The sequence below is a fragment of the Myotis yumanensis genome, unplaced genomic scaffold (genome assembly GCF_028538775.1).
Source record: "Myotis yumanensis isolate MYYU_CA2020_CCGP unplaced genomic scaffold, mMyoYum1.0.hap1 SCAF_9, whole genome shotgun sequence".
NCBI classification, from domain to species: Eukaryota; Metazoa; Chordata; class Mammalia; order Chiroptera; family Vespertilionidae; genus Myotis; species Myotis yumanensis.
In genome coordinates, this window is record NW_027223760.1 from 84,160,815 (window position 1) to 84,184,933 (window position 24,119).

At 59.6% G+C, this 24,119-nt stretch overlaps 1 protein-coding gene across 1 annotated transcript in view; it reads right to left on the reverse strand.

Moving 5' to 3' along the window:
* The window catches only part of ABCA13 (ATP binding cassette subfamily A member 13), a 118,194-nt gene that overhangs the window by 15,833 nt on the left and 78,242 nt on the right, over nucleotides 1-24,119 (reverse strand). The window contains 13 exon segments of the mRNA XM_070424853.1: nucleotides 3,118-3,227; nucleotides 4,684-4,870; nucleotides 6,843-7,096; nucleotides 7,717-7,873; nucleotides 8,161-8,276; nucleotides 9,310-9,487; nucleotides 9,924-9,978; nucleotides 11,929-12,037; nucleotides 15,228-15,315; nucleotides 16,040-16,167; nucleotides 17,256-17,325; nucleotides 18,506-18,595; nucleotides 22,130-22,352. Coding sequence (XP_070280954.1) covers nucleotides 3,118-3,227; nucleotides 4,684-4,870; nucleotides 6,843-7,096; nucleotides 7,717-7,873; nucleotides 8,161-8,276; nucleotides 9,310-9,487; nucleotides 9,924-9,978; nucleotides 11,929-12,037; nucleotides 15,228-15,315; nucleotides 16,040-16,167; nucleotides 17,256-17,325; nucleotides 18,506-18,595; nucleotides 22,130-22,352 — 1,765 coding nt within the window.

Consider the following 24,119-nt stretch of genomic DNA (forward strand, 5'->3'; position numbering starts at 1 on the left):
AGTACTGGCAAAGGAGCGAGATTAAACTGTGGTGTCTTCAGTCACTCCCGGTAATGAAGCCACACAGAATCTATTGGGTGGGAATGGGCTAATCCTATATAATAAAGCGGCAATATGCAAATTAACCCTCACACCCTCACAAGATGGCTGCCTATGACCAGGCCAGCAGGGGTGTTAGTGAGGGATGACCAAACAACTGAACAGCAGGCTGTGTGGGGCAACCAGGCAGGCAGGGGGAGTGCAGTTAGGGGCGACCAAGCAGGCTGGCAGGTGAGCGATTAGGAGCCAGTGGTCCAGGATTGTGAGAGGGATCCCAGATTGGAGAGGGTGCAGGCTGAGCTGAGGGGACCCGCCCCCCCCGTGCATGAATTTCGTGCACCAGGCCTCTAGTAATACATAAAATGGCTTTTTAAAAAAAAACCAGGAGAGGTGTTACCCAGAGGGGAGAACTGACCGGAAAGGGATTTAATGGGATGGTTTTGTGCTGTTTCTTGAGCTAGTACAGATTATAAAAGAATATTACTTTGTGAAAATGCATCAAGATGTTCTTTTCTATATGTAACTTACACTCCAATAAATACTTTTAAAGGAATTTCAAAAATCTTAAGCCATATCATTGACTATATTCCTTATGCTATACTGTGCATCCCCACATATACCTGAAATTAATATAAATATAAAAGAAAAAGAAAAATATTAAGCCCAGGAACACAAGATTCAGCATCTAGAAATACTCCTACATGTAAATTTTTGAAAGACTAAATCAAACTTACATGTGTCATTTAGAGAATATGACACCAATAATGTCACTTATCAAGTTTTTAGGATCCAGGTTAAGCTTACCAAGAAGCATATTTATAAACTTAATTATTTGATAATTTATTTTTTAAAATATTTTAAAATTAAATCAAGAGGTCAAAAACAAAACAAGACTGAGAAAAGCATGGTGGAGGGCTTAATACGAATGACAGAATCCATAAATGTGGAAACGAAAAGACTTGAATTGCTGAAGAAATTCAATCATTCATTCTTTTTAAAGTAAAATAGTCACGGTTGAGAAAGTATACAGATAGTTTTATAGGAAATCTCAAGCATATTGGTATAGGGATAGAATGAAAATACAAATCTTACGATAATTATGACTCTATGGAAAAGTAGTAAACAATTTTAAATTGAGTTTTCATAAGAAAATACAAATTGTCAAAATGCAATGAAAATAAGAATAATTTAATAGTAAGGATTGGAAATGAAAGATTTCAACCACAAACTAATTTTTCTTATGACTCACAAATTTAAAATATTACATAAAATTCAGCAAATAAGAAAGACTTAAATCCATAAGAAAATAACGTTTACTGCAGAAAGGGAAAGACAGATCAATAATCAGAAATGTTTTATTTATGATACTAGAGGCCCGGTGCCAAAATTTGTGCACAAGATGGGGGTCCCTCAGGTGGCCTGTGCCCTCGGGGGATGTCTGACTGCCAGTTTAGTCCCAATCCTGGCCTGAACCGGCAGTTGGACATCCCCCTCGCAATCTGGGATGCTTTTCATACAGGTGAAAGGCATCTTGCTGCTGTATGGGCAGCTACATTTTTTTGCCCTGATTATAAAAAGTAGTTCATAGCATGATCCTTCCGAGGCAGTAGTACCATTTCCCCATCTTATGGGTGGAAAAACGGAAGCAGAGAGAAGTTAAGTAATTGGCTTTGTCACACAGTTATGTGTCAGGATCAGGGCTGGCCACCAAATGTGCAAGCCAGAGTCCATGCATGTCATCGCTGCATCACCTGTTTTTTCAGTGCTAGAGTAGCCTTGCCAGGTTTTAATTTTTAAATCTAAGAGACTGTTCCCAATATATAGGGTCGGGTCCCTAGGTCTGGCCGGCGATCAGGGCTGATCTGTGGGGCAAAGGTGGGCAGGGCAATTGGGGGCCCCTGTTGGCACCTGCCTTGGCTGGCGGCCTGGTGCTGCCTGCTCACCAGCCCCACCCCCTGCCGCCGCCACTGGTCGCCTCTCTCTTATGGTATCTGTCCCCTGGTGGTCAGTGTGCGTCACAGCGACTGGTCATTCGCCAGCTGTCCCACCCTTCGGTCAGTCCCACCCTTCGGTCAGTCCCACCCTTCGGTCAATCTGCATATTAGGGTTTTATTATATAGGATAACTATGTGGAAAGAAAAAGAACTATAAAATATGAATGCTGAATTGATAAATTAAAATTTTTCCTTAAAGAACTTTTAATAAAATTGCAAAATAATATTTCCTTGAGGTAAGAAATATTATGTATATAATTTTCAAACCACCACATTTAGTAAAATAGAAGTACTACCATGGAAGTAGTGAGACGCACTACCGTTAACATGCTTTGATACCTTCAGGGAGAACAAAGAGCAATGGGATCAGAGGCACGGCCAAGGGAAATGGAGAAAATGGTCCCCTCATTACTGAGAAGCGCATTGCCTTCTGGGTAGAACATGGGGACTGACGAAAAGACATCCTAGATCAGTGGTTCTCAACCTTCTGGCCCTTTAAATACAGTTCCTCATGTTGTGACCCAACCATAACATTATTTTCGTTGCTACTTCATAACTGTAATGTTGCTACTGTTGTGAATCGTCATGTAAATATCTGATATGCAGGATGGTCTTAGGCGACCCCTGTGAAAGGGTCCTTCGACCGCCAAAGGGGTCGCGACCCACAGGTTGAGAACCGCTGTTCTAGAGGCAGATTTATCTCAGGAGGTGAAAACATATACGAGGTTGGCAGCCCTGTCAGTCCCGGGGGATGTGAAGCTGAATTGGCCAGTGAAGCCGGAAGGGCCAGTGAAGCCGGAAGGGCCAGTCCCCCCACACACCCCATTTCCTGCCCAGCTGAGTGACGGGGACCGAGAGCAAGCACCCCACCGCCTGCGCCTCAGCGAGGTCCCTGCTCTCCCACCTGTCACCGGGCGCCTGGCGGAGTCCTGACTCATGTGACGCCGCCCCAGGAGGGGGTGAGGGCACTCGGGGAGGAGACCTCGTGCCCAGGACCCAGGTGTCGGACCCTCGGCTCCAGTGTTAGCCCCCCAACACTCCCCCACCCCCGCAACCAGGCAGGAAAGTGGCGAAGGGCTCTTACCCCGTGGGCGTCCTGACCACGGCGTGCCCTGCGCTCGGGGCCTCGTCCCCACTCAGCATCTTGAACGTGGTGCTCTTCCCGGCCCCGTTCACGCCCAGGAGCCCGAAGCACTGAGGAGGGAGCGAGCAGAGGACACGTCGCGGTCAGAGGGCACTTGCTCTCCGCGGCTCTGAGGCTGCCTGTGCTGTCTGCAGTGTAAGCAGCCTCGGGCACAGAGCAGCCTGCGGGCTGCAAGGGTCCTGACAGACCCTCGTGGAACAGGAACCTGACCACAGGGACCCACGTGGAGCGCAGAGGGGCCCCATGATGCCGCGTCCTGTGGCCGCCCAGCAGTCTCCCTCCAGGGACCAAGATGCCGTAGGCACAGCAGGACCATCACTGTCCCCTGGCTCCTGCACCTGCGAGCGCTTTCTGAAAGGTGCTCTGCCTCCTCCCGCCTCCCTCCCAAGCCAGCTCTGGACTCGGCCGTGTCGTATGTCCTATCAGCCAGTGAAGGCAGAAGGGCCAGTCCCCGCAACACACCCCATTGCCTGCCCAGCTGAGTGACAGGGGGACAGCAAGCACCCCACCATCTGCTGCCTCCGCAAGGTCCCCTGCACGTGAATGTCCTCTATTTCATTCCTGCACCTGGTCCTCCCCTGGCACCTGGGCACCGGCCCCGAGTGCGCTCCTAGTGGAGGCGACGTGCCGGCTCTGTGGGTCTGGTTCCTCCCATCTCCCTCTGAGGCGCCCATTCCTGGCGGCAACCTTCTGTCTGCGGCTCCAGTGGCCTCCTACCTCCCTGAATCTTGGACACTGACTTGTGGGCTCTCTGCCGCCATCCCACTAGTCATCCCAGGACCGACTGCGTCCCCCTGGGTGGCCGTGGCTCCCTCAGTCCCACCTGCTTCAATAGCCACGCTCCCCCACTCAGCTGGGTCTGTCACCCCCGGCCCATGCTGATCCACGGTGTCCCTCACACACAGCGCACCTGACTGCCGTCCACACTGCACCCCACACTGCACCGGTCCTTCAAGGCTCCACACTGCCCTCCCACCCAGCTGCCACCCACCCAGCTGCCCCCCACCCAGCTGCCATCCCACCCAGCTGCCCCCACACAGCTGCCACCCACCCAGCTGCCAGGGACACCTCTCAGCCGGATCTGCTCCCCCGATCCGCCCCCCAGGCCCTACAGGCACCCCCTGTCAGCTCCCTGGAGGCCTGGAGAAGAGCCCACGGGGAGTGTGGCCTGCATCAGCGTCTCCTCTGAAGTTCTCTGGGCTTCCTCCCACCAGCCCAACCTCGCGCAGAGGCAGTGCAGCCTGGGCTGACTTTCCAACAAGGGAAAACCAGCTCAGCAGCCCAGCCACATGGTCACGTCCATAGAAGCAGACCCCCACCTCCCCCTCCGCAGGCCCAGGGTCACATGGACACACACAGACCCCCACCTCCCCACTCCGCAGGCCCAGGGTCATATGGACACACACAGACCCCCACCTCCCAGGCCCAGGGTCACATGGACACACACAGCCCCTCACCTCTCCACTCCGCAGGCCCAGGGTCACATGGACACACACAGCCCCTCACCTCCCCGCTCCGCAGGCCCAGGGTCACGTCCTGCACAGCCGGCCGCCGGGAGCACCCGTAGCTCTTGCTGAGGTTGCAGAGCACCAGCAAGTCCCCGCCGGTTCTGCCCTTCAGCACCCGCGCCTGCTCCGCCTGCACATCTGCGTCCGCACAGGCTGTGACTGTGCCCTGGACAGCCGAGCGCCTCCTGGGACGAGAGACGCCGTTAGTCCCCACCCGGACGGGCCTGGGGCATCAGAGATGGGAGGTCAGAGATGTCCCAACCGAGGAGGCCTGGAAAGGCGGCAGCAGCTCGGCCCGCGTGGTCCCACCAGGGCAGGCAGGGTCCCCAGGAGGCAGCGGGCAGACACCCTCCAAGCCCCTCGCTGCATGAGACACGCCCGCCGCCCGCACTGAGGGAGAGAGGTCAGCGCAGGCTGCTGTCTGCGAGTCCCCGCGCTGGGCACTCCGTCCCCTGGGCTGCACGGCACAGCCCGCGGCTGTAGTCACAGGCTGTGCGGGGCCGCAGGGAGGACTGAGCCCACGCACCCTGCACAGTGCCTGCTCCTGCATTTAATGAGTTTGTCAGATGGACTCACATTCACTTTCCAGCTACTCACTCACACCCGAGCTGCTCACTCCCCACTCCTGCTCCTGACCGCTAACCGCTAACCGGTGCCTGGAACTTCCAGGGACTCCCCGTTTCCCTGTGAGCTGCCCACACAGCCCTGGCTCACTGACAGGGCGCAGCCCACCGGCTGGTGTCTCCGACCCTGTGTCCTGGCCCTGCAGGTGCCGTGTCAGCACATGACCGTGTCCCGGGGAGAAGCTGGGCGCAGGGGACACGGGCTCTGCACCCATTTTGCAATTTCTTGCGTCTAAACTACTTTAAAATTAGCAGATATTTAAAATAAAATAAAATCTCCCCGTCCAGCCCCCAGGGCCCCAGGTCCTCTCCTTGTACTATTTTTCCGTCCCAGAAACCAATGGAGAAATCACAACTTATTCCGTAGACAACGCAGCTGATGAGGAAACATTCGATACTTGGGAGCAGACGTCCCACGATCCCATCTGTGTAGCATTGAAACGCACAGAGGGGAGCAGCGGAGATAGGAGCAGTGGAGGGGAGGGGGCGGGGATGGGGCAGGGAGGTGGTCGCCTGCAGAGCCCACAGGCCCACGTCCGGGCCTGAGAGCTGACACACTCAGTCTGGGGAAGGTGACATGTGTGTCCAGTTGGTGAAAATTCATCAAGTTCTACACGTGCCTTTAGACTGCTCTCTCCCCTCCCCACCCGCCCTGAGCCCCGGCTCCCAGGGGCCTCTCTCAACCAGGAACGATCTCCTTCCTTCCCTCCCGCTATCAGGACCCGCCACAAGGCGCCCACCAGCGGGCTGGCCTGTCATCAGTCACCGGGGAAGCTTTATGGACACCTGTCCCCTCGCCCCCCGGCACCCATCTCCCCCAACACTGTCCCTGGGTACCATCCCCCCTCTTGATACCCATGCCCCCTACACCCATTCCCCTGACACTTCACCCCTAATACCCGTCCCCCCTCCTGACACCCATGGCCCCCCCTGGCACCCGTCCCCCTGACACCCATCGCCCCCCCCCCTGGCACCCGTCCCCCTGACACCCATCGCCCCCCCGGCACCCATCCCCCTGACACCCATCGCCCCCCCCCCCGGCACCCGTCCCCCTGACACCCATCGCCCCCCCCGGCACCCATCCCCCTGACACCCATCGCCCCCCCCCCCCCGGCACCCGTCCCCCTGACACCCATCCCTCCCTAACAAAGAGGAGACACAGCACTGATGGCAACAGGACTGGGCGACGGCGCGTGGCTGTGGGCGCTGAGCCGTGCGCGCCCACCTGGGAGGTGACCCTCCCCACACACACAGCCGCCTCCCCGTCCAAGGGCACCTGAGGTGCCACCTCAGAGCGGGGGGAGGGGGGGGCGGGGCTGAGCACTGGCCAGGAACCTCCTGGGACGAGTCAGTCAGGGAACAGGGCCTCACACTGTCCTTCCTCGTGTCCATGATTCGCCCGACCCCACACCAAAGGGAACATGAGCCCCCTCATCAGAGCGTGCGGGGCAGACGCGGTCCCGTCTGTCCCGCAGCCTCCGGGACAGAGTCGCCCCTTTGCTCTACGTTGGCGCCCAAGGGGCACCGCGCGTACCTGGCCCTCCGCACCGCGTCCCCGTGCAGGAGCAGCCGCAGGAGCAGCAGCGCCGTGCCCTGCGAGGCCAGCTGCACGAAGGCCCAGCCCAGGAAGCTCATCTGGAAGGGGCTGGCGTAGGTGTCGACGCCCAGGCTGCGGGTCAGGTCGCACTGGATCTGGTTGTAGCAGAGCTCGATCAGGCCTTGGCCCAGGCAGAATTGGGGGAACAGGGTGAAGACCCACTTGAGGATCTCGCAGATGGTCTGCAGGTTCTGCAGGGAGAGGGAACAGAAGCCCAGCTCGGGGCTGCTCGCAGGCCCAGCTCTCCTGCGGGCCACTCCCCTCCCCCCGCCCCCCCCCACTCCCCTGCCTAATCCCAGCCTCTGTCACACTCTCCTCGGCCTCCGCCCTCCCCGCCCCCCCCCCCCCCAACCTGCCCAATCCCAGCCTCTGTCACACTCTCCGCGGCCAGCACAGTGGTTCTGTCTACTCCACAGCCCGGGTCTGAGGACGCCGCCTGGCTGGGTGGGACCCGCGGGCCCAGGGTCTCCCTGTAGGATGGAGTCTTTCCCACGCTGCCCCCCACTGGTTCGGGAGGGAGCTCATCTGTCTCCCAGGCTCATGGCTGGAGAGGAATTCTCAGGAGAAGAGACCTGAGTCACCCGGGCCTGGCAGGTGGGATTCAGGTGACATTTCAGACCTCAGCGTTGGTGCTGAAATGAGCTATGGCTTGGGGTCTGCTGGGATGACATGGATTTGGGGGAGTCAGGGTAGAATGTTATGCACTGAGTGTGTGCGGCCCTAATAGCCATCTGGGGAGGCCCTGACCCCGCGATGGCATTGGGGGCGGGGCTTTGGAGAGGCGACTAGGTTTGGTGACGCCGGCGCTGACCTGAGCCCTGGTGACGATGGCCAGCAGCCGGGGCATGGTGGTCATGAGCAGCGTGCAGAGGCCCAGGACGAAGTTCAGCGAGACGTAGGCGATGAAGGCGACGTCCGCGCTGGGGAAGAGCCTGGACGTCAGGTACATCCACGGGAGGGTCGCGTACCTGGAAGTCAGGTGGACACGTGCTTACTCCCTGCTTATTTGCATGAGGATGGAATGACCGGCCCGGCCGCCTTCCTCGCTCGGTGAACAGTTTCCTGGCTCCAGGGGACCTGGCACCCTCCCCCGGCTCTCGGCACCTCGTTCCCGCAGCATCCCCCCTGGAAGCAGCCTCAGCTCTGGAAGGGAGCAAGGAGAACGCAGCCCACGGCGGCTCAGAGCCCCCGGGTTCCTGCCGCAGGACACAGGCCCGGCTGAGCGGCCACGCGGCTCCTCACGCACGTCACGCACCCAAACAGCACCAGCAGGAGGGCTGTGGCCGCCAGGTTCTCGCGGAAGGTGAAGGCTGGCAACCCGAAGGCCGCGACCACGGCGACACACAGGCCGACGGAGACCGAGTAGAAGAGCTGAGGAGACAGAGGGGCCCCTGTGGCAGCTCCGCCGACCACCACACCGCACTCTGTCCCACACAGTGCGGGGCGTCTATGGTGCACGTCGCAGGCTCCGCAGCCGGGCTGGCCGGTCCCCCAGGCTTGTGTCCAGGCCCAGCGCCCCCTGGTGTCCTGGAGATGGACCTGGAGCTGGGCTGGCAAAGGGTGATCCCGGCAAAACGAGAGGAAGGCCGGGCCGAGGCCAACGCGACTGGTGTCCTTCCAGGAAGAGGACACAGAGCGCACAGGGTGGCCGTGGGGGCACAGGAGAAGGCAGGGGCCTCGGGGATCCTGGAGGCGGGGCCCCTCCAGGCCTATCCTCTGCCCTTCTCCCGGGGAAGCTGTCGTCACCCGCGTGTTAAATGGTGGGCATGGCAGCGGGCGGCACGGGGACAGGAGGGAGCCAGGACTGGGCAGCTGGCCCTGCTCTGAGGGGGCGTGGACCGGGGCCGGCCGTGTCGTCTCCTGACCCGAGTGCCCCTCAGTAGAGGTGGGGCCAGCGCCAGCCTTTCTCAGTCTGGGCTGAGACCTTAAACCTCCCGGGGCTGACGAATGTGCGACTCAGGCCCGCGGCCCGGGCAGGACCCGCGGCCGGTCTGGGGAGCGTCTGTCCCGGAGCCCAGCCGTCGCACACAGGCAGGCGGGGGAAGCCTGATAGACTCCGGCCGCCGGAAAGGCTGAGACCGCGGCGCTGCGGCCGCAGACTCCACAAGCCCAGCTACATGTTCAGAAGGGCCCGGTCAGCTGAGCTCCACGCCAGGTCCAAGGCAGGAGCCCGCCGGGAGCCGCCAGTGACGCACAGGACTTCACCTGAAACGTTCTGCCCGTGAAATGACCCCTGCTCTGTTCACGTCTGAGGTGGTCAGCCCCCCCAAATAAAACCACACACGTGTACACATACACACACACACACACGTGCACGCACACACATGCACCCGAAATACACACACATGCGCACACACGAACAGGTCACATGCATGCAGGGACTCGGGTAGTACCCACAACCTACCATGTCGTACAGGAAGTTAGCGAACCAGTAGGCCCCGTAGCCCAGGCCACTCAAGTGCTGCAGCCTCTTGGCTCCGGTCACCCGGTCCCTGACCACGGAGCTGCCGATGGAGGCGGCCAGGACGGAGACGCCCAGCACGATGCAGAGGGCCACGCCGCACTGCCGGATGCTCTCCAGGCTGCGGGGACAGAGCAGCTCGTCAGGGGCCAAGAGCGGGGCCTCTGCCTGCCGGTGGGACCAGCGGTGGGACCAGCCACGGAAAGCTTCACTCATCACCCCACCACCTTTCCGGCAAGGATGCTGCTCCCACGTGCAGGGCATAACCGAGGGGGGCAAAGCTGAGGGACTTTCCCAGGCTGCGTCTCCAAGTCGGCTCCTGACCACTGAGCCCGACCCCCAGCTACAAGGAAAGACGTCCCGGAGTGGCCGCTGCGGGGCTGTGGCTTCGGCCGAGGTGGGCCCTGCTAGACAGCAGCCCCCAGGGAGCGGGGCAGGGGCAGCTACAGCGGCTCACCAACTCCACGGGCCAGCCTCCCTCAGGGCCAGCGCACAGCTGCATCCACCTGTCACCCAGAGATCAGCTGCCCCCACCCCACGTCCGTCCCTCAACTCACATCTTGTCCTCGTTCAGCAGGGCCCCTCCGTACGGGTGGCTGTAGAGCGTTATTCCTGCGAGAGACGGGGACGTGAGCCCGGCCTCTCCCTGCACGGGCGGCGGGAGCCCCTGAGGACTCCTGTGGGCTCTGCCCTGCTGGGGCGCCCGTGCCCGGGAAGGGGAAGCCACAGCGCACGCTGGACACACCTGACGACAGGCCCGGTGCTGACAGGGGCACACACTGCCCTCGAGCTCTTACGAGCACCCCGTGGCCTGAGTGGGCCATTTCCCTCTGGTGCCCAGGAAGTTTTAAGACATGTGACACCTGACTATCTAGTCAGGGCACTGACCTCTCTTCCCTTCAATCGTCAATTTAAAAAATGACAGCAGCCCACACAGTGGCGTCCAGTCTGGGCCCATAAACACACAGGTCGTATACTAGAGCTGCATCTTCTTTCCTAGGTCAGAACAGAATCTATTCTCTTAAAGAGCTGCAATGCTACTCCATGGACGGCTACAGCAGCTCAGTCAACCATTTTCCTACCGGCGGGCCCACCAGGGCTCACTGGGAAGCCACGTCCGCCTGGTCTAGGCCAGTGCCTTCCAGCGGCTTGAAAGTGACCCCATGCAAACGGGTGTCACTCTAACAGTTAGAGTGGTCGGCAAACTGCGGCTCAGCAAACCGCGGCTCACGAGCCACATGTGGCTCTCTGGCCCCTTCAGTGTGACTCTTCCACGAAATACCGACTTCTGCGCATGGGCCACAAAGTTTCAATCGCACTGTACGTGCGCGCCCGCACGTGGTATTTTGTGGAAGAGCCACACTGAAGGGGCCAAAGAGCCGCATGTGGCTCGAGAGCTGCGGTTTGCCGACCACGGGTATAACCTACCTCACACGCAGTTCCCTCTAACGCTGGGGCCTAACACTCTCCGGCTGCCGTGTCTTTAAACATCTCCCTCCCCAGCCCCCCCCCACCCCCGTCTGTGCTCTGTCACGTCCCAGATGCCCGAGCCTGCCCGAGACTCTCAGCACAGCCAGCCCTCCCTCCCTCACAGCTTCCAGAGGGTTCTCCCTAACGGATAAGCTGGACATGCCACTCTCGTTCCCAAACGTCAGAGCAAGCCGTCCTCTGCCTGCCGGACAAAGGCCACACTCCTCTCTGTTGGTCCAGCTCAGCTGGCCTGGCTTCAGACGACGTTGGAGGGGTCACGGCCACCCCCCCCCAACACACACACACACACCCTCCTGTACGACAAGGTCACACTGGCCCAGCCTATCCTGGGAATGGACGCCATGGTTCCTCTCTCACCCTGACCCCTACCCAGTGTGTGTGACCCCTCCAGGCGGGCGCCCGACAGCGGTGACCTCTGACCTCTGAGCCGGCTCAGGGACGCACCCTGGCAGAGCCAGCCCTGGCCCTGAGCCTGCAGACCTGTCTCACCAGGAAGCAGAGCGACGGGAAGACGCAGCGAGACCAGGGATGCCGAGTATCTAGGGGCCCCCTCGGCTCCACACGTGCTCCACTCTGCCGCTGCCTGCTGCAGGCCTCACGCGCGCGTTTCCGTTCCCAGCCACCTCTCTGGCTTTTATTTTGCTACTATTATTCCAAAATACAGGGCCCCCACATAAGCAAGTCCAACGTATTTTTAAAATGGGTGGTGAGGGAAGCCCAACATGGAGGACAGGTGAGGAGCAAGGTGCTGGGACTTGGGCAAATGTTTCCCTTCATGTCTACGTGGCTGGTAACAGACCTGGCGAATAAACTACGGGCAGAGGGCCGGCTGGTGCTTATACATCCTGTTCTTTCTTTTTGAAAAAAAGGAGATGAATTTGGTAAATTACAACTTTCCCCGCCGCCCCCCCCAAGTGGGGCACATGGCATCTCCGCACCAGTCATGCACTCTGCGCCCGAGATGAACCCCTCATTGGCCAAAATGGGCCTGGACGTGGACCATGACCCACACAGACGTGACGGGCCGAGGCCCAGCCCGAGGGGTTTCGACCTCCCTTCCCGAGGGCTCACCGTACTGCCTCCAGTCCGCAGCCGGCGGCAGCAGCCTCCACAGGAGGAGGTTGCTCAGGTGGTTCAGGTAGGAAGGGAGGGCGTGGAAGGCCTTCTGGTTGTACCACACCTAGGAGAGAAGGACGGCTGCAGGCACTCGGGGGGGGGGGGGGGGGGAGGGGGGAGGCGTGTCTCCCCCCAGCGCTTCTCAGACACGAGGACCACGCGTGTCCCTCGGCCTCGCGGGACCTAAATGCTGCCTCAGAGCGGTGTCCGTGCACAGCTGACTGTGAGCGGTCGGCTCCCGTCCGCTAATTTCACATTTATCTCAAGCATATAATTCACAGCTAAAAATAGATTAATTTTCCCCAGAACAAATGTGAATGTTGCTCTATAATTGTATTCTCACAGCGAGGAAAAACCTAAACCCATCATCTTTTTTCTTTCTCGGTTGGTAAGCTAATGTAATTTGACCTGCAAATTAAAAGTGGGGAAAGTGATAAAAAAGATTACTTTCAAATTAATAACTGAACGTGGAACATGATTTCTTAAAATCAAGGGAGCCGAGCATCTGCTGAGCGTGGAGAATGGAGCCGCGCCTGCCAGAGCGGGGGACGGTGAGGGAGGAAGCAAGACGGACAACGTCATTAAAGGTGAGATCGTCAGTAACTAAGAGGTGCTGATTGAGCCATCAGTATCCGTATTTCAGAATGCTCGTATTTAAAGATAATTTTAAAAACAATCTCCACGTGGAAGGCTGGCGAGTGTCTTGAAGGAGTGCATCGCCCGGGCTGGTGCGCCTCAGTGGCTGAGCGTCCCGGCACCGAAAGGTCACAGTTCGATTCCGGGTCAGGCACGTGCCGGTTGCAGGCTCGATCCCCGGTGGGGGGCGTGCAGGAGGCAGCCTGTGGAAGTTTCCCTCTCACATCGATGTTTCTCTCTCCTTCTCCCTTCCTCTCTCTCTCCCTAAAAATAAGTGAAAAACACTTTGTTAAAAAAAAGAAGAAAGTACATCAACCAGCAAACTCCGGTCCTCGCTCTGTTGACGGACAGCCCACCCCTGGGGACCCACCGTCCCTGGGACAGACCCCCGATGCGGAGCTGGGGCTGCTCCCCAAGTGTGCATGCTCGGGGCGGCCAAGCTGTCCAGCTGACGCCGCGTCAGGACCAGCTCTCAGGCCCAGAAGCCCTGTCCTCCCACCTCGTCACACTGTGCCTGACGCTTAACCGGGGTCCCGTGTGGCAACTATGATGCCCACGGGAACAGCTAAGTGGTAAACAATTGTCCACGTGGTTAAAACGGACACCCGTATACGCTCCCCCCCCCCCCCCCCCCGCCCCTGGCCTCTCTCGGACAACCACCTCACTGGCAGCTCAGGAGATGGGCCCGTCTCCTCTGGAGGCACCGCTGCCCTCTCCCTCCTCCAGTATTTCCAAGTGGAAGGAACACCGCTGGAGACCCAGGGCGGCGCGATGCCCTCGGCTGGCAAACTAGAGGCGGACGGCGGATGGCAGGACGGTGTGAAGACACCAAGGGGAGCTCAGATCCGTGTGTGACAGACGCAGTTCTGAAAAGCAGGGGAGCACAGACTGGCCGCCCCGAAGGAGGCCTCTGAGTGGCCTCCTGCACCCACTCAGCGAGTCTCCTGCCTGCGGGACTGAGCCTGGCCCTCGCCTGCCGCTCGCACAAGCACCAGCCTGTTTCTGGCCGTGACAGAAGTGTGGGGCTTTGTGCAAGTCGAGGGACCAAACCGAGAAAACCTCTGCCTGTGCACCCTGCACCCCACTGCCCGCGACCTGCCTCCCCGACTGCTCAGCTGGAGAAGGCGAGGAAGGGTGGTATCTTTGTATGAGATCAGGGCACTCACATGCTTTGTTTTTCATTTGTTTTAAAAGCAGGGTGACTTTTTTCATCTTAAAAGCGACACCGTACAAGGGTATAAACACCAAAGTGGGGCCATGGGGGCTGGGACACAGGCTGCCGCCCCCTGCTCCATGCTCTGGGCCCTGGGGCTTCCCCGGGCGACTTTCAGGCCTTGGACTAGGCGCTCAGCCGCGGGACCTTGGCCAGCAGCGAGTGCCGCACAGCGAGTGCCGCACAGCGGTGAAGAGCGGGCTTCCCCGAGCCCCTCGCTGCTCACAGCTGGGATGCGCACGGTGGCCGAGACAGACTCCGCTGCTGGCGCGAGGGTCACTGTCACAGAAATTACACATGTGCCCAAGGCAGCCGCCCGCACTCCTGTGCCCGGCCACGTACACGCCAAGCACACGGAGGGAAAACTGGGGGCTGCAATACCTCTAACAGCAGTAACCTCACAGGCGGGCGATCGGACCATAAAGTCTAACAAGACAGCTCATGGTGGATGGTGGCTTCCAGGCAGGTGACTCTTTTCCTAACGGGCTCATCTCTGCCTCAGGCCAGCCCTGCCCACGGTTCCTGGGCACCCAGGTGAGCACACCTGTGAAACCCCCTCTTCCAGGCCCTCCACAGAGACAGAATCCTGTTCTCCCTGTAGCCGTCCCCGCCGGCCCCTCCCGCCTCCATTCCAGAGGCAGGAAAGAAACTGCGAACATGTCCTCTGGACGTCTGAGACCTCGCTTCCCAGCATGCTGTCATTTTGGCTCAAATAAACTCATAAAAATTCTCTGCAGGAAATTTAGAAAAATTCTCTGTAGGTTTGGACATTCTTAGATCAACAACCTCAAGACTGCAGAAGCCCCTAGTCCCGCAGGTCGGTGCAGACTAAGCTAAGCCCAGGGAAGAGGAGCCGCGAGGGGAGCACAGAGGCCACAGCAGAGACTGGGGAGCCCGGCTGCGGCCCCGACGCCAGTGAAGACGCACCGGGGATCGCGTGTGCAGGGGAGGCCCTGTGGCCGCCCTGTTCGGACGCAGCACCCGAGTCCCCGCTGGTGGGAGGCCTGTCCTCCCCGTCCTCATCCCCTCACCTGAGGAGCCCTCTGCACACTCGTGGGGGCACAGACAAGTCCTGCGGAGCCCCTGCGTCTGTGTGGTCTCTGGGCCCCGCCTCCGGACTCTGGAGGGGGAAGGCTAGTGCGTGGGACGTCCCCGCCACCAGGGGCCCCCGGGGCGCTTCCAGACGCCTTCCCATGTGCTACTGGTCTTAACCAACAGCGGCCGTGTGCTCCGTGGCTACAGGAAAAGGACCTCGTTCTCGCTCGGGGCTGTTGAACTATTTTGACTCCACAGGAACACACACTGGGATTGGCCTGGTTCCTCCTGAGCCCACAAATATACCTGGATCTCAGGTATATGATATCCTAAATGCCTCCCAACAGGAAAAACAAACAAGAACTATTACCTTTGCCAGGTTTTCTGGTTTTGACAGGTTTGAGTTCACATCTTGAGCAGGATCCGGGCCTTGCCCTCCAAAAGACCAGCCCCCGAGCCTGGGGACAGGGAGCACGGTCAGGGCTGCGCCGAGGGCGCGCAGGGCCCCACACGGGCGCACGTCCTGACCGCGCTCATCTTAATGGCCCTGGAAGAGCAGCGAGCTGAGCATCAGCCCTGGTGACATGGCCACAGAGGTGGGCCAGCAGCAGAAGGAACGGCAGCTCGCAAGGCCGGGGCAGGGAGCTGCTCAGACAGGAGGCCTGCAGGAGGCTCCGCCGTGGCTGCTGGAACTCACCGCCTGGTGAGGAACTAGGCGCCACGGCCAGGCTGTGGCCGCAATGGCCACACTCTAATCGCCACTCAGGCTCCTTTCTCTGCAGACCAGCTACTCCGAGCCCCGTGCTCCCTGCTCTGTGCTCCCGCTCCCGCTCCCTCAGTGGGGTGCAATCTGCCTTGCTCTGTGCGGCAGGGCTGCGGCTGTGGCTGCAATTTAAAGCCACGAGAGGCACTCTTCCTGCTCCCCTGCCCCGGCTCGCCACCGAGGCCTCGGGAATCCACACACAGCAGCTCTCCCTGCAGCCCACGCGGAGCTGGGACACACGGCCCAGAGGGTCTGAGGGACATGGCCCCACGAGCGGCTCCCACCTGCTCCCACTCTGGGCGGTGATGTGACCAGGGGATGCCCAGGGCACGTCAGTGGTCGGGGGCCTGTTACCCGTCCTAAGGACACCGAGTCTGGAGCAGCCGGCCCTGCCCAGCACTCCCGGGCTCCGCACCCACCTGGGGCTCTCCCCGGGCGCCAGCAGGTACTCCTCCGGGCGGAGGGCCGACAGGTTCAGCAGCGTGTGGCCCCGGAGGTTGGTCAGGGCGGGGGCCCGGGCACTGGCGTTGGGGCAGCTCTGCAGGTGCTTGCGGGGAGATCAAACAAGCGGGTTGGCTGACGTTGCTAAGCGTGACATTGCTGCAGCATCATTCCTACGGGCGTCTACGCTCCAGTTTCTCGAACTTCCTCCGGGGGCGCCCCCATCCGCCATGACACAGACCCGCCGGACCGGGGCGCCGGTCACACTGGGAACTGGGGATGCGTTTCGGTGTGAGATGGGCAGGTGGGTGAGCACGCAGCAGGGAAGTGCCTCCTCGCCCTGTGACCTGGAGGAGCCCGGACGCAGGGGTGGGAAGTCGGGGAGAGCGACGGGTGAATTCGGGGCTTCTTTCCAAAGGGCCTCAAGCAGAAGCCTAACCGCTCCCCTCAGGTGACTCGTTGGCTCAGAATCATGGACTCACCGCCCAGCGGGGGGGAGGCCCTGCCTGCCGCCTCGGACCCGGGCCCTGTGCTCCTCCCATCTCTCGGGACGTCTGGAAAGATCACGCATGAGGACTGTCACGAGCCCGGACGGGACACTGGCTTGCGCGGCGGCTTCCGAAACTGATTCTCCTCCTTTTCGTACCCAGGGTCCCATGTTAGTTGCTGACGGTGGCCGCCAGGCCGACGCCTGCATTAACTGCCCCTGAGTTTTCCTTTGAGATGAATTCCAATCGGTTCTCCAAGTGGGTCCCGACCTGCGCTCCTTGCAGACGGGGCAGCCAGGCCTCTGCCCGGAACCGCTGCCAGCACCTCCGCTCAGCAGGCACCAGCCGTCGTCAGGAGGCCGATGGCATCTTCGCGTTCACCCCTGTCCTCAGAACTCACGTAAAGAACACGGGGCAGGAGCCCGGTCACCCTGCCGGGACGTGGGAGCTTCTCCCCCAGGCGATTCCAGCTTCCCGGCGTCAGCGGAAGCGTAAACGAGGGCCGCCGTGGAACCCACGTTACGTCCATAACGTCCGAGGGTCTGAACGCTCACTTTGTGGGATGAACCTTCCCAAGGGGCAGCTCCCCACGTCAACCGAAGCCCCCAGGCTCAGAGTTAACAGAAACGGAGGTTTTATAAGTGACGTAAACATCGTTACTTGAGGTTTAGACTTTTTTTAAAACCAGAATGCCACTGAAACCTACCAGGCATCCACAGGAACCCGGGGCTTCTGGGTGAGACGAGGGCTCCGGGTGCCAACAGGAGGCATTCGTCCTGCGGAAACAACAGGACCGAGTGAGGCTCCGGCTGTACACCGGCTTCTGGGCGAGTCCCATCGACAGGCACGTCGCTGGCTGCGAGCCCGCCCCCCACGCGCCCCCACGCAGATGTCAGTCTGAGGACAGGGTTTCCAGTTCTCCCCGTGACGCTCTGCTGTGGATGCCTGGCTACCTGGGTTTTACAGGTAAAGGAAGGAGGGCAGGAGAGAGGCAGAGCGTGGCCTGCAGGCCGGGCTGGGGAAGTTTGGGGACCAGGGCCTTGCCTGGCCGAGAACCTAAAGGTGAAACTGCTGTTTGCACACAACGTGGAAAGCGTCCTGCTGCCCTTGGCACTGACTCTACGCCTTCTCCCTCGAGAGGCCAGATAAGGAACCGTCTCCTCCCCCCTCCCCATGCCCTTCTCTGTGCGAGGCTGGGCCAGGACGGCGCCCCAGACCACGAGTTCCTCCTCGTTTCAGTCGCAGGAAATGAAAGCCTCACAGAGCAGCTTTATTTAGTTAAAGCAATTACTTTGTTTTTCAGAAGAAAAGTAAAGGGAAACAACATAATTAATTTTCTATTAATCCCCCTGCTGAGACCATTAACAGCCCTTCAGTCTGGAGCTAATGGCCCCCATGACTAATAGACAGAAAGTGTCACCATCAATTAGAAAAAGAGATTCCCAACATGGCATTACTGTCTGCGTTTTATATTTATCACTTGAAAACACGCACTGCTGTCCTTAATACATCATCATGGTTTTCATCTCTTCGGCGTTTGCTCTACCCAGAGCGCTAGCGCCTGGGACCAGGCCACGCCCACACCCGCCCGCTTCCACCACAGCCCGCCTTCATGGAGCTCCTCAGTAAGGAACAGCCAGGCCCGCGAGGGGGGGCTCAGCGAGAAAGCCGGGCTCGGGCCACGCTCGCTGAAGGCCAGGCCTCTCGGATCCCTTCACGCGGTGGGAAGAGATATTCAGGGCAATTGGCTCCCAACCTGAAGTCGCTAAGTCCCTCAGTCAAAGAAGAATTAGAGCGAATTGTTTCACACACACACGGTTCCCTAAAAGTAAATGGCAGGTGATCCACAGGCCTAGTTAACTGTACTTCATGTTTTAGCGCTGGGTTCCTCACAGACACGGGACGCTGGGAATGACTGGTTCGAGTTCTGTCCCGTCTGCGGCGGCTGATACTCACAGGCCGGGGGCGAGGCTGGCGCAGAGCTGCTCCCTGTGTCCGAACTCGCGCAGAAGCACGCGGGCCAGGTCCATGCCATCGCTGTCACTGCTGTCAGGACACAAAGGACGGGGGGGGGGGGGGGGGGGGGGGGGGGGCGGAGCCGTCAGACGGAGCCACAGGCAGGTCTGACCTCACAGCCTGTGCTGGGGCTGGCCACAGGCACGGTTCCGCAGGTCAGAGCCAGCGGCTGGTTTGGTTTTCATGGTAAAACCAAGCCAGGAAGGAGGTAAGAAGTTTCTTCCACTGACCAGTTTGCCACCCTAGGCACCCATGTGTGCACACCTGCCCCACGGTGTATTCTCTTCCCACCTTTTCGCTTAATGTGACGTTACCATCTGTGGCGTTTTTACATGGATTTAAAATGAGTTGCAAAGGCTGCATATATTACATGGTGTCACGATGTTCACGTCTCTGCAAACGTTCTGTGCTGCTGGAGCTCCGGCGGGCGGAGCCTGCGCCCTGGCAGGCCCTGCAGGGAAACCCTCTGCCTGTGTCGCCGTCGCCATGTGCTCTCTCTCGAACACCTGCTCCCAGGAAGGCCCAGTGCAGAACCCTGGGCGCGGCCGGCACACACAGGTCTCCTGGGCCATCAGTAGCTCAGGCCCCCCTGAGGGGAACCAGGCCGACCACCGTTCCCTCGTGGAGGAACCCCAGCGGAAGACGGGCTGTCCTAGTTTCGGGGGGGAGGGGGAAACGAACTCCGCTGAAACTGTACACATCCACTGCAGGAACCGCTGATGTGGGGAAACGTGGAGGAAAGGACACTGCAGCCTCTGCACGCTGGCCTGACGGGCAGTCGGTTCACTTCAGTTACTGAAAATTCTGGAGGACAGTCTCACAGACACAGACTTGTGACTGCCTAAGACTTACATCACGTCTGTCAGCACATGCTTTCAGGTGCACGCCGTGGGAACATGCGTCCCCAAAGCAAAGACGAGTGGGCGCTCTTCGCGTGAAGGTGACTTAACGCAGACGCCTCGTCCTCCGGGAAAGGACGCGCAGCAGGAGGCCCTCCTGGGAGCACAGCGCCCTCGGCCTCCTCGGCCCCGCTGTCTCTACTTGGTCTCTCGGTCCATGGACAGTGGCCATCTGACTGACTCCCAAATATCGTTCTGGACGGTCACCAGCTTTCAAGCACAGGGACGTCCGAACCGTTAGGCTTACTGACCCCCACATCCCGAAAGCAGTCACGCCCCGAATGAGGCGACGTCATGTTTGTGCCGGTCGCCCTCTGCTCGGTGGCGATTTGACGAGATTCCTAATTCCCTAGTCCCTTCTTTGAGCCTCTACCAGACCAATCTGGCATTTTTTATCTCAAAATTTACCAACAGCTCCCTGCTGCCAACGTGGGAGCCTTGAAACAGTATTTAAACCCCTCCGCCCTCTCAGACCTGCATGTCTTGGGACGAACACCCTCTCCCGGGAGCCACACCAGCCCAGCCCGGAGGAAGCCCCCAGGTGCAGCCTCCGCAGAGGGGCACCCCCTTTCCTGCTACTGGATGGAAACCACCCCCAGCCGGTAAGTTCCTTCCCATGAGCCCCCTGTGCTCAGGGACCTGCTGACAGCTCCACGGGGGTGTCAAGTCTGGCTTCTCAGTCTCTTTCCTAGACCTCCTGCTCCACGAGCGAAGGACAGGGGCTGGGACACAGCACGTTCTCCAGAAGCACCCGGTGAACCAGCTGCGCTGTCACTGCTGCCCGTTCTTCGCCTCTGCTCCTTAGTCGCTTCCCTGGAACTGCTCTGCCCTGACCTCGTCTCTCGCGGGAACAACGGCACCGGGAGAGGACGCGCTCAGCACACCGGGTCTGTCCTGCTGAGCACAGCTTTGCTTCAGAGCAGTCACCATACACCCACCGCTGCAGCCCAGACCCCAGGAGGATGTCACAGAAAACACCATCTCCTCACGGACTCAGCCCCATCTAACTGCTCATGCGCTGGTGACCATGAGGGGAGAAAGCCTCCTTTCACGTGGAGGGGGGCCCTCAGGGACACAGCCCCAGGGAAGAGACTGCTTTGTAGTCCAACCACCCCACGGGGGGCGGGGGGGGGAAGGTTTTCTCCTCTCCTGGCAACTAGCTCAGCCAATGGGAAGCCATCGCCCCCCTGAACTCTCCCTTTCCTGGGACTTGCATTCACAGCGCCCCTCCCACTTCCTCCTCTGTCTCTAATGTTCTTTCTCCTCTTGGCTTAACTTGCCTAGTTTTGCTACAGCGTCCTGATCCCAAACTGCAGTTCTCTGCTGTTTCCAAATAAACCACTTTTGCTGATAAAAGTAACTGGGATTTTTACTGTTAAGTCAACATGGTTTATGACTGGCCTAATAGGACTCCCACGGCTACAGCCAGAAACGCTCCTGATGGAAACGCTGACGTTTACAGCGAAGGTATGTCCCGTAAGCGAGCAGTGTGACCCTGCACAACAGCCCTCACGTTCCTGACAAATGAGAAAACACTCCACGATGAAAGACACATTTTCCACCGAAATGTCGCTCATAAAGAGAAAACGTTCCTTGTGACATCTGTGAAAATGCTCAGATTGCCCTCTTTTGACCTATTAATCTAAGAACAAACACAAAAGTTTAAAATGCTCTTTCTGGGGGAAAAAATATCGATCCATAAAGTAGTTTCCTTGGAATAATTACTAAGAGCAAGATTTAAAGTTATGGTTTACTTTTTGCTATTTTGTTGCTTCGGTCTAGAGGTCACTGTTTGAAAAAACAAACCAACTGGCTTTCGCTTGTCCTGTTGCCCTGGAACAGGGCTACTTAGGGTGCTGCGGGGGGGGGGGGGGGGGGGGGGGCCTGCTCTCCCACCAGGATGGAAACCAGCGCTTCCTGTGGCTCCTGAGGCGGCTCTGAGTGGGTCCCGTGCTCTCTCCACGGCAGCACTTCCGAGGTGCCGCGTCCACCGTGACCCCGCAGCCTGCTGCAGAGCGTGGCCGGCACACCACCCTGAGGGCCTGTGTCCTTGTCTGCCCGCCCTCCCCATGACTCTGCTGCAGATGGAGCTCAAACAGCAGGAGGGCGGGGGTGGGAGGGGGGATGGGGCGCCTCGGGCAGGAGAGTAGCTCCCCTCTGAGGTGCCTGGGCTGATGAGCAGCTGCAGGGCCTGGCTCCTGGGAGTCACTGCCCCTTCCCCATTGTCAGGCAGCACAGGAATGCCACCTGAAGACCAGCTGCAGAGCCGGGGCTGGGGACCAGGAAGCGCCCTGGTCTGCACCCCGGGAGTGGAGGACAAGCGGCCCCGCAGCCAGACACCCTCCTGCGCCCGAGTGGGGAGAGCGCAGAGGAAGGAGGAGCGGAGGGTCGTGAACTCCACGCCAGAGACCTGGCTCCGGTGCCTGCTCGAGGCCGTGGCATGTCAGCCAGTGGCACTCACGGAGGGGCTTGGTGCCTGGGGAGCTGCGGGTGCCCCGAGACACGAGCTTGGAGGCCAGGCTGCCTCGTTCACCCTGAACGGGGCCTGGAGAGCGGACCCTCCTGCTAAGACTCCATGTAGGAAACACGCGGTCCCGGAGCTGCTGCTGTGCCCCGTCCCCACGGAGCTCGGGAGCACGGGCCTCCCGCAGAGCGGGTCTCTCACCTGAAGAAGGAAGTCTCGGCCTTCCCGTCGCGGCCAGGCGTGAGCTGGAGGGCAGGGTAGTCGGTGGCCAGAGGCCTCACCATGAACAGGCCCATCGCCAAGGCCATGAAGAGGACAGGCAGCAGCAGGTCACAGAGCGCGCCCCGCCAGGCCCGGCGCGTGCGGCACAGCCGCTGGGTCAGCAGGGCAGCCACCTGCGTGAGGGAGCTGGCGGGGGCGCCGTCTGTGGGACAAGAACACACGCCCACGTCACCTAGGGCCCCACAGCCTCGGCTCTGTGACCCCTCACCTGGGGCCTCGGCTCTGTGACCCCTCACGTGGGGCCTCGGCTCTGTGACCCCTCACGTGGGGCCTCGGCTCTGTGACCCCTCACCTGGGGCCCCGGCTCTGTGACCCCTCACCTGGGGCCCCGGCTCTGTGACCCCTCACGTGGGGCCTCGGCTCTGTGACCCCTCACGTGGGGCCCCGGCTCTGTGACCCCTCACGTGGGGCCTCGGCTCTGTGACCCCTCACGTGGGGCCCCGGCTCTGTGACCCCTCACGTGGGGCCTCGGCTCTGTGACCCCTCACCTGGGGCCCCGGCTCTGTGACCCCTCACGTGGGGCCCCGGCTCTGTGACCCCTCACCTGGGGCCTCGGCTCTGTGACCCCTCACGTGGGGCCGGACTCTGGCCTCTCGTCCACTGTAACCGGGCAGCTCTGAGCACAGAGACCCCTCACTGAATGAGAGCTCTGGAAAAGTCTACACGACGGGTCACCTCAGGACATTAATGGCAACGACAAGCTGCACCTGAGACGTGTGCAGCCGGGAAGGGCTCCACACACCTGGTGTGGAAGGTTTTGTCTGGGCGGCAGGTGGTACAGGAGAGAGGAGACAGACCCCCTGGGTGTGGATTCCACCCAGGAAACGTGCCTGGGGGTGGAGGGCAGGAGCAGAGGCAGAGGGTGGCCAGGGGTGCCCACGGCCTGGCCCGGAGACTCACCGGGCTGGGGAACTCTCGGCCACACATGCTGTGTGACTTCTGGAAAATGACCCACCCTCTCTGAATGTCGCTTCCCTCGGCTGTAAAATGAAGAGTTGGGACCTCTTCCCTCTAAGTGATGAGGCTTGTTCTTGCCACACTCACTGAGCTACAGGACAGAGACAACATCGGCCTCAGGCACAGTAAGTGCTCACCACACAGGCTCAGTAAGTCGGGGGGAAAGGCTTTGCTCATATTAAGAAAAACGAATTTCCCCACCTCCCCCCATATGCTAATGGGAAAAGTAAAAGGCCAAGATAGTTCATGGCCATGAATCAACCACCAATCAAATATTCATGGCAAAACTCATAAAAGCGTTTGCATGAATAATTTAACAGAGAGAACTAAATGCTGACCCAAACTGTTGGGAGTGGTCGTGTCTGACTTATGAGCACAATTACGGAATGCTGAGTGAGAAACAACTTCAAGTGACAAAAGAATAGCCAAGCGGCCGCACGCGTGGACACGCAGCTCACAGACAACCCACGCGAGGGCCCACACCGACGCGTGTGAGGTGGAGCAGCAGGGAGAGCGTCAGCTCACCAATCCGGCCAAGAGCGCGGGCGCACACCCTAATGGAGGGAGCGTGGGAGCCCTGGCCTGCTCTGCAGGGCCGGGGGCAGGCGCAGTCTTGCTGCAGGAACCCAGTAGGGTCCGTTGAAAGGCATCAAGGATGTCCAAGAAGGAGCTGTTGGGTCCTACAGGAACAGCAGCCGGGAGTGGGAAACCCCTCACTGCTGCGCGTGGGGCTGGCGGAACAGGTCGCAGGACCTGCGCGAGCTGAGCAGCCTCCGGGAAGCAGCACGGCACCGACGCGGGCGCTCACTGCGTGTCATGAGGTGAATAGAGCACGTCAAGAGGATGATGTCATCTTTTCAAAAGAAATGTCTAAGAGTCAGTGAAGTGAGTGGTGGAGGAACTATGACCCCCAAAAAGGAGAGGATGAGAATGTGAATATGGAAGTACAGGA